Source organism: Cetorhinus maximus, chromosome 17 (genome assembly GCF_964194155.1).
Source record: "Cetorhinus maximus chromosome 17, sCetMax3.hap1.1, whole genome shotgun sequence".
Taxonomy (NCBI): domain Eukaryota; kingdom Metazoa; phylum Chordata; class Chondrichthyes; order Lamniformes; family Cetorhinidae; genus Cetorhinus; species Cetorhinus maximus.
In genome coordinates this window covers 101,083,717-101,098,544 of record NC_135895.1, presented here as the reverse complement: position 1 = coordinate 101,098,544, position 14,828 = coordinate 101,083,717, and the positions used below count along the sequence as shown (strand labels likewise).

Below are 14,828 nucleotides of genomic sequence, written 5' to 3'. Positions count from 1 at the left end.
TGAGATTCTCTCAGCTGGTGTGGATGAGAGTGGTGACTGCAGGGTGGATGAGAAAACTGACCATGGCACAGGAAGCCATCCAAGTGGGGGGAGCAAAAAGGAATGTAGTGGTAGTAAGGGATAGTATAGCAAGGGGGATTGACACTGTTCTCTGTAGCAAAGAGCAAGAGTCCAGGTGGCTGTGTTGCCTGCCCAGTGCCAGGATTGGGGGTATCTGCTCAGGGCTGGAGAGGAACTTGCAGTGAGGGGGATCCAGTGGCTGTGGTCCATGTAGGTACCAATGACATTGGCAGGATGAGGAAGGAGGCTCTGCATAGTCTGTATGACGATCTAGGTACCAAATTAAGAAGCAGAACCTCAAAGGTAATAATATCTGGATTATTGCCTGAGCGATGTGTAAATTGTCATAGGACAAATAAGGTTAGAGAAATGAATGCATGGCTGATGTGGGAGAAGTGGGTTCCGCTTTTTGGGGCACTGGCACCAGTATTGGGGAAAATGAGATCTGTACTGAGGGGACGGTCTACACCTGAACTGTGCTGGGGCTGGCATCCTCAAAAGCTGCCTAATTCGGGAAGTAGAGAGGGTTTTAAACTGAATAGTAGGGGTAAGAGATCAAATTTGGGAAGGTGTGGTAAACCAAAGAGTAGGGGCAAGTGAAGAGAGACAGGTAAACAGACTGTGACAGGAAGGAACAGAGAGTACAAATCTAAGAGCAAATCAGCAGATAAGGCTAAACACTACAAAAATAGTAAAAGGACAAAACTAAAGGCTCTGCATCAAAACGCACAAGGCATTCAAAACAAAACAGATAAGCTGATAGCGCAAATAGAAATAAATAAGTATGATCTGATAGCCATTACAGAGACATGGCTACAGGATGACATAGATTGGGATCTGAATATTGAAGGGTACGTGACATTTAGGAAGGACAGGAAGTTAGGGAAAGGTGGAGGGGTAGCTCTGTTAACTATTGATAGTATTAGCATATTAGAGAGGGATGACCCAAGTTCAGGAAACCAGGATGTAGAAGTGGTTTGGGTTGCGATGAGGAATGATAAAGGCAAGAAGCAAAATACCTGTTTAATTCGTCCACCATCTCCCTATTTGCATTATCAATTCCCCAGATGCACTCTCTATAGGACCAACGCTCACTTTGTTAACACTTTCTTATTTAAATATCTGTAGAAACTCTTACTATCCATCTTTATATTACTACCTAGCTTTCTCTCATTCTCTAATTTTTCCTCCCCTTATTAATCTTTTTGTCATCTTTGCTGTTCTTTATATTCTTTCCAATCTCCTGACTTTGATACTGTCTTTAACTTTTTTAGTTAATTACGGATGGTGGGCCCTCCCTTGGAATTTTTCTTTCTCATTGGAATGTATATATTCTGTGTATTCTGAAATATCCCTTTAAATGTCTGCAACTGAACTTCTATTGACATATCCCTTAACCTCATTTGCCAGTTCACTTTAGATAGCTCTGCTTTCATGCCCTCATAATTGCCCTTATTTAAGTTTAAAGTGTGAGTCTTGGACGCACTCGTTTCTCCCTCAAAATGAATGTAAAACTCAAACATATCATGATCGCTGCTACCTAGGGGTGCCTTCACTAGGGGGTTATCAATTAATCCTATCTCGCTGCTCAATACCAGGTCTAGTATAGCCTGCTCTCTGGTTGGCTCCAGGACGTGCTGTTCTAAAAAACTATCCCGAAAACATTCTGTGGTTCAGTCTACTTCATATTTGAAAACTTGCCAAAAAAATCTTTTTTAGGAAGCTTCTGGCCATGTCCCCAATCTCTAGCTACATGGCTTAGCATTCACACCCTTGTCTAGTTTTTCTCCTCCCCTTGAAAGCATCTTGGGATGTTTTCAATGTTAAGCACAGTACAGAAATGCAAGGTTACATTGTTGGAAAAGCAGAGTGCTTAAAATTATAACAGAATGTAACAGAAATTATTGAAATGTCACTTAGTAAAACAAGTTACGCACATGAAATACCAGGAGAAAATGGGAAGGGATCACTTACAAATTGAATTACACTTTGGACAATACATTTTATAGCCTAGTTTATATTCTGCGTCAAGAATAGATCTAATTCCACATCCAAACCTCTGATGCAAGTAACATTTCTATGGTGCTCAGTGTGCATTGGAGAAGCATTACAGGAGAGTTTTACAGGGCTGTGGATAGCAAGTGGGCATGGAGCCAAGGGGAACAAAATCACAGCTAAAGTGAAAGTTCTCGAAGCAACTTTTGAATGGATAATAATATAGAGATCTTGAAAGAGGGATTTTCAGAGGCTCAAAGAACAGTCATCAACAGTGAAAGAGAGAGAGAGAGAGAGAGAGAGAGAGATGGGGGGGCCTGAAGAGGGGATGGTGCAGGCAGGGACATGCAGCCAAAAAGAAAATAAAGAGGAAGAGAGCATCAGGAATGAGAGCATCATGTGGATTGAAATCGAGACCATCAATGTTGTCATGTTTCCTACATTACAACTGTGACTACATTTCAAAAGGGCTTAAATGACCTTGGGACATCGAGACCATGAAAGGTGCTGTAAAAATGCACACCTTTCCTTTTTAAAATCAATTCTCCGGGCCACAGGAAGCCAGTAGAGCTCCGGGACAACAGGGATGATGAGGATGTGGGCCAAAGTGTGGTCAGAGCATAGCCTGCAGCACAAAATGTAGCTCACTCTGCTGGTTCTGATAGCAAAGATCTTTTTTAAACTAAAGCAGAAGCTTGCTCATAACTATAAATCTGCTTTGACTTTTGTTTCCCTAAACATTCTGGAGCTTCCTCCATGCTCTGTGATAAGGAAACTCTTTCACTGTCTGCACAGGCGAAGGCCTGTTTATGCTAGCATGGAAATACAAAGAATTAAGCATGGGACACTGGTCAAAGAATATGCCTCACGACGCAGTGGGAACCTGCAGAATCAGGTGTGAGTGATCCAGAATTCAGCAATTAACAGCGTTTTTATATTTAAAAAGAATAAGTATGCAAACATATGCATAAAAAAGTTTCTGAAAAGAATTTTAATGGGTTTTGTTTCAGAATATTCTCAGCATTATATCAATGAAAGCTCCTCACTGCTTGTATACAGGGAAGCAATGTGCATATTCTAGCCATGGCCATGTTTTGTGCGTGATAGCTTTTTCACAATCCATTCAACTTCTGAAATCGCCAATTTTCGCAACCAAAGTGTGAGCATGAAAAACTAATTTAAAAGAACCAGGTTTTGAGATCCTACAATACAAGACTCTCAAGAGTTGAAGAGATTTGTGATGCGAAGATAAACTGAGAATTGGAGGCTAAATTAGAATCCATGGGGATAAATCTTATTTCAATGCTGATGCTCAAACAATGGAAGTTCCATTTACTGAGGCTGAGGTGAGCCTTTTCTTTTTGGTTGAATTTTTTTCCCTTACTGCTCCATCTCATTTATGCCTTGGTTACCTCTCGACTCAGCTATTCCAAAGCACTCCTAGCTGGTCCCCCACATTCTACCCTCCATAAACTTGAGGTCATCAAAAAACCCTACTGCGCATGTCTTAATTCGCAGCAAGACCCATTAACCTCTCACCTCCATACTCATCAACCTACACAGGCTCCTGGTCATTCAACATCTTGACTTTAAAATTAACACCTCCATAGCCTCACTCTTCCCTATCTCTGTAATCTCCTCCAGCCCTACAACCCCTGTGAGATATCTATGCTCCTCTAATCTTGGTTTCTTCAGCATCTCTGATTTTAAGTACTCCATCATTGGTGGCTGTGCCTTCAACTGCTTGACACTAAACTCTGAATTTCCCTCCCTCAACCTCTCCAACTCTTGGCCTCTCTTTCTTCCTATAAGATGCTGCTTAAAACATACCTGTTTGATCAAGCTTTTGGCCTTCAGTCCTAATATCGTCTTATGTGGTTCAGTGCCTAATTCTGCTTTCTAATGCTCCTGTGAAACATCCTGGGACATTTTATTACTTTCAAGGCTGGATATTAATATAAATGCTGTTGTTATCTCTAAGTAGCTCATGTTGGGATATAGTGCTATCAGTTCCAGCAGCCCTTCCTAAGACTGACCATTCTTCATGTGCAGGTCTGAACAGTAAGTGATGGTTGGTTATTTGATGAAAACCTTAATTTTTTATCAACATATACAAAAACTGCTTTGAGGCTACAAAACTCCTCACACTACACTTTTCTATAATAACTAGTACCTTTATTTACAGATGATGTGCAGCCAGTACCCCAATAACACTGGTCTCTATAATGTACTGCGTACAAAATCAATGAAGTTACTAATGGACAGGTACAGTGAATAATTTAAAAGGCTAGTGGAATGTTAACCTTCACCTCAAGGCGGCTGAAATACAAATGGGTGGAAGTTATGTTTCAGTTGTGTCAAGCTCTCATTAGATCACATCTGGAGCACTGCCTTCAGTTCTGGGCACCACAACTCAGCCAAGACATATTGGCCTTGGAGGGGATGTGGAACAATTCATATATAGGAGCTAAAAGGGTTAAATTATGAGGACAGGTTGCACAGACTACGCTTGCATTCTCTCGGGTATAGGGGTGAACTAACTGAGGTGGTTAAGATGACTAAAAGATTTGATAGGTCAGATAGAGAAGAACTATTTCCCCTGATGGGGGAGTCCTAAACAAGGAGCCGTAACCTTGAAATTAAATCTAGGCCGTTCAGGAGTGCTGTCCAGAAGCACTTTACATGAAGGATAGCTGTTAATCTGCAACTTGCTCCCCCAAAAAGCTGCTGAGGTTAAGTGAATTGAAAATTTCAAACCTGAGATGCATAGATTTTTGTTAAGCTAAGATGGGTAACAGGCTCGAGAGGCTGAATGTCCTGTTCCTCTCGCCTTGTTACTAGTCAATAGAGCTACCCAGCTGTGATGAGCATTTTAAGTTTTGCTGCTCTACCTGATATTTTTTGTTGTGTTTTGAATGACAAAGAAGTTTTCTCCATTGAGAATGGCAAAATAATATGCTGAAGAACACCATAATTTCACTTGATAGCTCACCAACTAAAATTAGGTTGGTCAGAGACAACCCATGTCTGGAGAGAAATTAAGGGCACTGAGAAAAAAAACAACACAAAAGTACTGAAATCAATATTAAAATAAGTTACCTATCATTAATCAAACAAAATATTTGAGTTTTTGAAAACATTGTCGCAGTGTCTGTACTGCAATTGCTTTGGTTTACGTCTGGGAGATCTGCTCACTGACTTCATTCATCTCTGTCTTGTCACAGCTACCAAGGAAAGAGTATTAAATTTGAAAAAAAGTTAATCATGTTTCAAACCTGGTCTCTGAAGTCCTTTGGGAACTTCCACACAACCACTGGATCTGTAAATAATTGACAGACAGTATTAATCAGCTGTGAAGGAATAAAGCATTACAGTCAGAGCACATTAATATTAAAACAGCAGCCAGTTTCAACTTTTCAGGCAAGAACTGAAGCAATCTTCCAAAAGTCACTGCACAGTGTTGCTGAATTTCTATTCACAGCACACAAACATCTGTACATTGAAATTTTTTTAAATTCAAGTTTCTTAAGTATTTTACTGAAATAATGGAGACTTTGTTCTTAAATTCAAAGCTAACTTGATTTAATTACAAAAATACAAACATTCAATAAAACACTAATTTTACCCTCATGGGCCTACAAAGCTGGATTTAAGCAAATCATGCTTACTGAGTCGAGCAAGACCTAGCTTTGCCATCAACTTTACCTAAATTCAAATTAGCACATAATAAAAAGATTTCACTGAGAAAGTTTTGGCTTTTCATTTCGTGTTTCTCGCTCTCTGACACACAAACTTTATTTTCCTAGCATGATGGTATCAGAAAACGAAAATTGACATTATCAGCAACCTCTGTACAATAAGCCAAGATTCAGGAAGCATTGCCAAGTCCGCTTTTATGGACATAATATTCCAATTTTTATTACTTTCACTTCTCAGGGATTAACAAATGAATTCACACATAACCTAGCCAGTGATAAAACTGTTGTTGATTGTGTGGATCATCTGGATATGGAACAACCTGTATCCCACGGATGAGTTTGTGATATTTCACTCGAGCCAACTTTTAACTTTATTTGTTTTTACGTGGATCCTTGGCTCCATGAAGAAAAGAAAGGTGTTAGTTTATGAGGCCAGACACATACCATGGCTTTGAACCAATGGGCCCCATGATATCCTATATACTGTTTTAGTCAGTGGTTTGTGGGACTACATTTATGGCGTTAGTGCAAACTACAAACATATGCATGGTTATTGCAAAATCACTGGATATAAATTTGCATACGACTGAAAACGGTTCCTATAAACAGCAAGATCAGAGCAGAATTAATGTTGAAATGCTGCAGGAGAAAACCGGCATTTTTCACAGGAGTTTACGTGTTGCTCATGTTCAACAAATTTACAGATGTAAAAATTCTAGAAAGCACTTAAAAAAAATGTTACTGCTCCTGCTCAATCATTCAGATGTATTACTGTACTGACCAAATATATGAGCAGATCTGAATGATACTGGAAACACATTCTTCCATTCAGCCAGCAAATATATAACAAAAGTTATCAGTGCAAAAACAAGAAAATCACTAATTAACCTTCATAATGCTATTGCCAAGTTATCTCATAAAAATACAAACAGGTTACCGGAGAAGATAACTTCCTCTGTAGCAACCTGTTCTCAGTGAGCCATTGAAAAAAAAAACATCAATTGACCTTCCTGTTAATTCTACAAGAAATGAGGTAAAGTAGTGCATCAGATTAGTTACATGGATGGATGACTTATTAGCTGGGGTCTCACTATATTTACATTACTTCTTCTAATCTCACAAATTTTCAACAGATGTATTCTTTGAAAAATATCATAACAAGCCACATTGCCAGAAATACCTATAGCCCAATTCAAATGCATTGGCTTTAATCTCCCTATGTGCATTAGCAACAATGGACCAGGAAGTCAAGCCTCCCAAGTACAACTAGAAACTGTTAACCTGCCAACTTACTAGAATTTTAAGATGAGCCACGCAAGCTGATCATCAGATCAGGTATGAAGTTAACAGTCCAAGAAAGCTACAAACGCAGAGTATTCTAAATGCTGAATTCAGGTACAAATGTTTTTTGAATTTTTCTTCCAATTCATCCATTTACTTCCAGGAGGTGATTTCTTATCAAGAAACAACAAAACTCCTTAGCCTGAGGGCATTTAAGCAACGTGAACTGCACTACCAAGTGGTCCTGGTGGATTCACATTCACATGTATGGGTGTTAAGACGTGGCAGATGATGTGTGCCTGGCAGACCAAACCCACAAGTGAAACTTGGCCATGCTATCAAAATGTATTTATTACGAGAAGATGTGTGTACTGAATTCAGAAGCAATGAGTCCACTAAGACCTTGAGAGATTTTAAAAATTAAATTAAAGTATGTATTAACAAAAGAAAATATTTTATAAGACTACAATTATTTACTACTACAATAAATCCTATAATTCCTAATTAACCTGACTCCCAATTTGTCCCAATTACACACCCCATTTATGGCAACAGTCCAAAATCGATTTTAAATTTTAAAAAGCCAGCAAGTTACCACACTACCACTTGACAGTAGAATTCCCAAAAGCTTATCTTCAACTTTAGTTGCTGAACTCAGCAGACTAATGGACAAATGGCTGAAGGCTTCCCGAAGGCTGTTTCACATACTTCTGTTAGATCTTACATGACCCCCCAACATAGCCTTTCCTTCTCCTTGATGTATGTTTCTCTCTCTTTAATATGTAAATTCCATTGTTCCATACGTCTTTGGAACTTTACCTTTCCTATAATATAAAAATCTTTCATGTTGCCAATATTGTCAGTAACCTTTGGGAAAAATAAACACACTGCTTAGACTTGCTTATCTGGCTAGTTGTAAACATCCTAACATCCCTTTGAAATCCAACCAACTCCTTCCCTTATCTAAAAACGCAAATTCTCTTCATACCTTACATCACACCTAATGAGTAAACCCCATCCATGTTTACTCATTAGCATTTCAAGTACATTTCTACACCAAACTTCTTTTGATAATTTCAAGCTTGCAGTCTACCTGATTCCAAGATAATTAAATCACACAGACAAAACCAAATACACTCCCACCCATAAATCTACTGTACAATAAACCAGAATATTATGAAAATTATTATACTTTCATAACAATAGATTGCATTCTACACCCAGAAACTCAAAAGCATTAATTCCAGACTACTTCAAGAATTTTAATCTGTTTGGTGCTAGCTCTGCAAATATAGTCATCAAATGTGGCAAATAAAGTTCTTGATACAACTACACTTGTGTATGAATTAATTAATAAATTATATTCTTTGTAGTGGGCACAATGCATAGATACATTCAAGGTATATCCATTTTTTGGACTTTCAGAACATCAGAATGCAGAGTGCTCATGAAGTGTCTATATTGGACACATTCATGTAAAAAACTAAACTACTGATGCTATTTGGTGCTATATTTCACAATGGAACCTGTGAAAAGTATGTTAAAACAAATCATTTACCTAATTAAAGGATACTTCCAGCGGATTTCACCATATGTTTCAAAACTGGTGCTGGTATAATTACGAACAAATGATTGTAAATTGACACTGGTCATAGACTACTACTAACTCAAGAACTAGAATTGCTAAAATTGTTGTTGTTGACAGTTTAATAGACCTGGTTAATTGCACAGAGTTTTATTTCAACACCCATGGGTTAAAATGCGGTGCCAGAATATGCACCAAATTGTAAAGTTTAAATGCCTTGTAAAACACCCCTGATTTCAAACACTAATGGAAATAAGTTACTCTTGCAGTCTCAATAGAAATTATATCTGTGAGGGCAATTATACATAATGTCAGTCCATAAAGGTAAAAGAAACAACCATTGCATATAGAATGTCCATGATCAAAGGACAGTATAAAAACGTACATTCACAATGTGTACACAAGCAATTGTGCAAATTTTCATACGTTTGCTTTAAAACAAGCAAAAACAAAAAAATTGCTATTTTTCCATGAAGGCAAGCCAATTTTGGAGCTAAAAAGCAATAAAACATCACAGAAGAAAAAGAATTATACCACATTTCTCAAACTTCTCAATGAGTTTCACATACCATTATTTTATAGTGAAGTCAATACTGTTGGTATATCGACAAACCAGTTTTTACAATCTTATTAAAGTGGGCTTTTGCACACTGCGAAATCTACAAACATCAATGTCATGAATGACCACTTCATCTGTAATTCTTACATTATTAACTACTTTGGGACATTCTGAAGACCTGAAAAGTGCTCATAAATACGTGTGCATTCTTTAATTTGTTCTGTGTTATTTTGAGGGAAGAATGTTGCCCAGGATACCAGAATGACTCTGGGAGAACAAGCAGAAAAGCAGATGGTTTAGCATCTCATTAGAAATATGGCACCTCCAGCAATACAACAGTCCCTCAGTATGGCACTAGTGAGTCAACCAGATTTTGCACTGAAATCCTAGAGTGTGGCATGAACCCACAACTTTCTTATTCAGGGGACAGAAGTGCTTCTAACTGAACAAATTGACACTTTAGATTAAGATGACTGATACTTGACTGTAGTTCATAAATTGATTATCTCAAGTCCCCAAAGCGATAATGCCTTGCAGCACAACTGATTTGTCATATGATGTTTTGCTGCGATCAGCTTCATAGTTATGTCATATAGCTTGGGCCACTTTTTTTTCAAATGCAGCAAGCTGACATGGTGAAGGTAAAAGATACAAACAAAACATTTTAAAATAAACTAGTCAGAATCTCTTTTGGGATTGCTCATAGTCAGAAGAAATGCTACGGGCCAAAAGTTGGTGTGAGCAGCAGCCATTCATTAGAATTGCACGTGCCCATAGGGTTTAGCACAGCATGTTGCTGTCAGTGAGCCACACAAATGGCGTGACACCCTCTACAAGGCACCTGGGACCTGTAAGAACAGGGCAAACGACGTGCATCTCCTCAACCAGATGAAATGGGCTGCACAACCTGAGTCCTGAAGTGTAAATCAGAGTGGGTGAATTCAATGCGAAATCAGGTGCGGAAGGAAAATAGAGAGGGGAAAGAAAGATTGGATTGAGAGAGAAAGAGAGTGGGGGGGGGACAATGAAAAAGAAAAAAAATGTCTTTTTAAAAATCTCCAACAATAATAAAAATCTGAAGGAATAAAGCTCCATATATTTTAGAAAGTTGATTTTCAGTGTCAGAGGAGTTTTCAGCAGTAATTAAGACTTTAAACACTATTAAAAGAGCACTGCGACTGAAATGAAGTAACTTCAATTTTTGTGTTGCGCTTAGTCCGTAGCTACATATCAGGGATGATAGCCTTTTGTAATAAGGAAAGGTTACAGAAATTAGTCACTTGGTAGTACAGAATTTGAGTACTGCTGAAGAAGAGAGACGTAGTCAAAGCTTTTCGTCTTGCACTCATCCGGACAGATGCAAGAATGCCAAATTTCAAAGGCAACAATAATTTACAATGCATGAGACAATGGGTATGGGTTGGTTGGCAAGTCAGCTCCAATAGATCGAGATGGTGCCATTGTAGCAAACTCCATACTTAACTTGAGTTTAGATTGGGAGTTCGGCGTTCAGGAACTACAGTTCCCAGCTGGCCTCGGGACTTCTGCGTTTGCGCCAGCCGGGAAAGGGCTGCACATGCGCAGTTGGTCCATTTTTACATTCTTCAGCCGGAAACCAGCCCTGCACACATGCAAAGAAGAAAAAGAAGTGAAACAGCGTGAAACTGCAGGCCAGGTGACCTGAAGAGGAGTGCCATTGAACAGAAGGTGCCCCAGGGAGCAGGACACGGGAGGGGGACAGGTGTATCTTGTTAAACAAAATTAAGAGAAAGGAGCAGAGCAAGTTAAAGAGAAAGCTACAGGGAGTAGGCTTGAAACAAAATGGGCTTGAGAGGAGCCCAGAAAATCCAAGAGGGCAGCCGAAGGTTGGTAACTCCATGCTGCAGGCCATCAGGGCAAAGGTACCTTTTTGGAGCAGTGGTATTCTACTTGGCATGGCCAAAGAACTGAAAGTGTGCTTGGAAGGTGAAGCTCGAGTGTACTTGGCGATCCGGGGGAAGGAATCTCGGAAGGAGAGATTGAATCCTTGGAGGTGGATTCTTTTTGAAGCTTTTGAAGGGAGTGACGTTTGGAAAGAATTCCAAGGTGAGTTCTTCAAATGTGGCGATCAGAACAATCATGAGAAAGACAGAGTTTCAGCCAGGCTGGTTGGCTCCCGGTGAGACAAGCATCTGGGTGAGTTGTTGAGAAATCCATAGAATCTGCTTTGGTCGCATCTGTCATTTACTTTGTAGTATGGTGTGTCTGACCACAGTTGACTTGTTGGTTCACATGCAACACATACTTACCCTGAATATCAGAGTATAAGACAGATATGGTAAATTGTTTTATCTTTCCAAATTTGTATGCATCTGTAAAGATATAGCTGGGGTGAAGGGATAATGACTATTTGAATCATTTCTGGTGTTTGTATTCAGATCTTTCCAATTTTTTTGTCCAATGTAATATATTTCATTTTTTCTTGTTTAATAAATGTTTTATTCTTTATATTAAAAGTTCTTCAGCAGACTCCTGTGAATTTGTTCAATAACTTTCCTCCACTGTTTCTGAAAAGAAACAACGAGCACACAGATCTCCCTAAGGCTAAGTGCTGCCTCAGGGAGATCAGCTCCAATTTGAAACTTTAATTAAACATGTTTAAAAATTTTCCCTGCCACGTCCCCTCATGTGACACTGTCACATGAGTTGTGACATGTCCATAAGTTTTATTGAAACCTTATTAAAGAACCTTTCTTAAAGATTTAAATACCCTCATGAAACCTCATCTGGCCCGTGGATGAGGTTTTGTGCTTTTTCCGAAGCCCACCAGGGCTCCCAGCCTTAAGATTGGACGGGTAGGTTCATCAATGACCTTGATTACTTTTTCAATGGCGTCAATAGGCCGTTGACAGGCACGCAGCTGACTCAGGTGCGCCCTCACCAACCTGAAAATGGAAAAGACGCGGGGTGACGCCGGGAGTTCCACCCGACATCATCTCGTGTCATTTTACGCATCAGCGAGTGGGCCCTGCCCCCGCTCGCCGACCAGAAGATCCTGCCCATAATCTCAAATTGGTTATTCCTGTAATTCTTAGCATACTCAGAATTGTTCAGCAAGTGCTGCCCATCTAATGTTATACATTGTGTTTCTGAGTTTTCTAAGCATGGGTTGGTTAAGTATGATCTGCACTCTGCCCTGGAGGTACATGTTGATTGATATGATCTGCCATTTGTTGGCACATATTGCCCATGTACCTGGCATTGCACCGACACTGAAATTCATATACCACGTTACTCATTTATGTGGTAGGCAGAGCGTCTTTTTGGCTTGACAGCAGCATCCCATTAATGGAAAACACCACTCATGTTGCCACTGCATAGTGGTAGGGTGAAACAGCTAGCTTCATCTGATGTTCAAATTTTTGAGATATGTTACCCTAGCATAACTTGAGTAGACTGGGCAATTTTCCAGTCTGAAATTGGAGGACACAGGCCCATTCATGAGTTTGTGCGATATACTGACCGAGGTAGCCAATTTCCCATAGGATAGCTTTGATGTAGCTTACTTTGGCATCAAGCTTGCAAAGTGAGCAAATGACTTAAGACCTGCCTGTGAGTTTGCCGATAAGGCCAACTTTATAGTGCGTGGAACTGTAGAAATCTCAAAGCGTATATTGACCAGTGAAGGCAGGCTTGTGGTAGATAGTAATAAAGAACCCATTAGCGGATTTCTCCACGAGGGCAATTTTCCACATAGTCGGGTAGATACCAGTGTTGTAGTTGTATTGGAACAGCTTGGCTAGGGGCGCGGCAAGTTCTGGAGCACAAGTCTTCAGTACTATTGCTGGAATATTGTCAGGGCCCATAGCCTTTGCAGTGTCCAATGCCTTCAGCCATCTCTTGACATCACGTGGAGTGAATCAAATTGGCTGAAGACTGGCATCTGTGATGCTGGGGACCTCCAGAGGAGGCCGAGATGGATCATCCACTCGGCTCTTCTGGCTGAAGCTTGTAGCAAATGCTTCAGCCTTATCTTTTGCACTGATGTGCTGAGCTCCCCCATCATTGAGGATGGGGATATTTGTGGAGTCTCCTCCGCCAGTGAGTTATTTAATTGTCCACCACCATTCTCGACTGGATGTGGCAGGAGTGCAGAGCTTGGATCTGATCCGTTGCTTGTGGGATTGCTTAGCCCCATCTATCACTTGCTGCTTATGTTGTTTGGCACACAAGTAGTCCTATGTTATAGCTTCACCAGTTTGACACCTCATTTTTAGCTATGCCTGTGCTGCTTGTGGCATGCCCTTCTGTACTCTTGATTAAGCCAGGGTTGATGGTAATGTTAGGGCGGGGGATATGCCGGGCCTTGAGGTTACAGATTGTGTTCGAGTACAATTCTGCTGCTGCTGATGGCCCACAGCGCCTCATGGATTCCCAGTCCTGAATTGCTAGATCTGTTCAAAATCTATCCCATTTAGCACAGTGGTAGTGCCACACAACATGATGGAGGGAATCTTCAATGTGAAGACGGGACTTTGTCCCCACAAGGACTGTGCAGTGGTCACTCCTACTGATACTGTCATGGGCAGATGCATCTATGGCAGGCAGGTTGGTGAGGATATGGTCAAGTATGTTTTTCCCTCGTTGGCTCCCTCACTTCCTGCCACAGACCCAGTCTAGCACCTATGCCCTTTAGGACTCAGCCAACTCGGTCAGTATTGGTGCTGCCAAGCCACTCTTGGTGGTGGACATTGAAGTCCCCCACCCAGAGTACATTCTGCACCCTTGCCACCCTCAGTGCTTCCTCCAAGTGGTGTTCAACATGGAGGAGCAATGATTCATCACCTGAGGGAGGGCTGTACGTGGTAATCAGCAGAAGGTTTCCTTGCCCATGCTTGACCTGATGCCATGAGACTTCATGGGGTCCAGAGTCAATGTTGAAGACTCCCCAGGGTAACTCCATCCCGACTGTATACCACTGTGCAGCCACCTCTGCTGGGTCTGTCCTGCCAGTGGGATATGACATACCCAGGGGTGGTGGTGGTGGTGGTGGTGTCTAGGACATTATTTGTAAGGTATGATTCCGTGAGGATGACTATGTCCATGAGAATGACTATGCCCAATTTGGCACTAGCCCCCAGATGTTAGTAAGGAGGACTTTGCAGGGTGGACAGGGCTGAGATTGCCATTGTCGTTTCCGGTGCCTAGATGGTCTGTCCAGTTTCATTCCTTTTTTGTGACTTTGTAGCAGTTTGTTACAACTGAGTGGCTTGCTAGGCCATTTCAGGGGGCATTTAAGAGTCAACCACATTGCTGTCGGTCTGGAGTCACATGTAGACGACAGGTAAGGATCCTGAAGGACAATAGTGACCAGATGGGTTTTTACAAAAATCAATAATGGCTTCATGGTTCTCATCAGACTTTTAATTCCAGGCTTTTATTGAATTCAAGTTCCACCATCTGCCTTGGATTCTGGATGTCTGGATTTGAACCCAGTCCCCCACCTCTGGATCACTAGTCCAGCGACAATACCACTACACCATCACCTTCCCTGTGCAAGCCAAACGAAAGCTGGCCCCTTTAAGCTGTCAAGCAAACAAACTTAAAGGGCCTGCGCACTTAAATGAATAGGCAATGCACAACAAAAACAATTAAAAGGAACATTGCTCAG

The 14,828-nt window shown here is 40.7% G+C and overlaps 1 protein-coding gene across 3 annotated transcripts in view; it reads right to left on the bottom strand.

Annotated features, from left to right (window-relative positions):
• dennd1b (DENN/MADD domain containing 1B) overlaps positions 1-14,828 on the bottom strand; it is a 278,033-nt gene that overhangs the window by 177,699 nt on the left and 85,506 nt on the right. For all 3 annotated transcript variants that reach the window (XM_078561729.1, XM_078561730.1, XM_078561731.1), the window contains exon 3: positions 5,331-5,374. In XM_078561729.1, the coding sequence (XP_078417855.1) occupies positions 5,331-5,374 (44 nt within the window). The remainder of the gene's footprint in view (positions 1-5,330; positions 5,375-14,828) is intronic.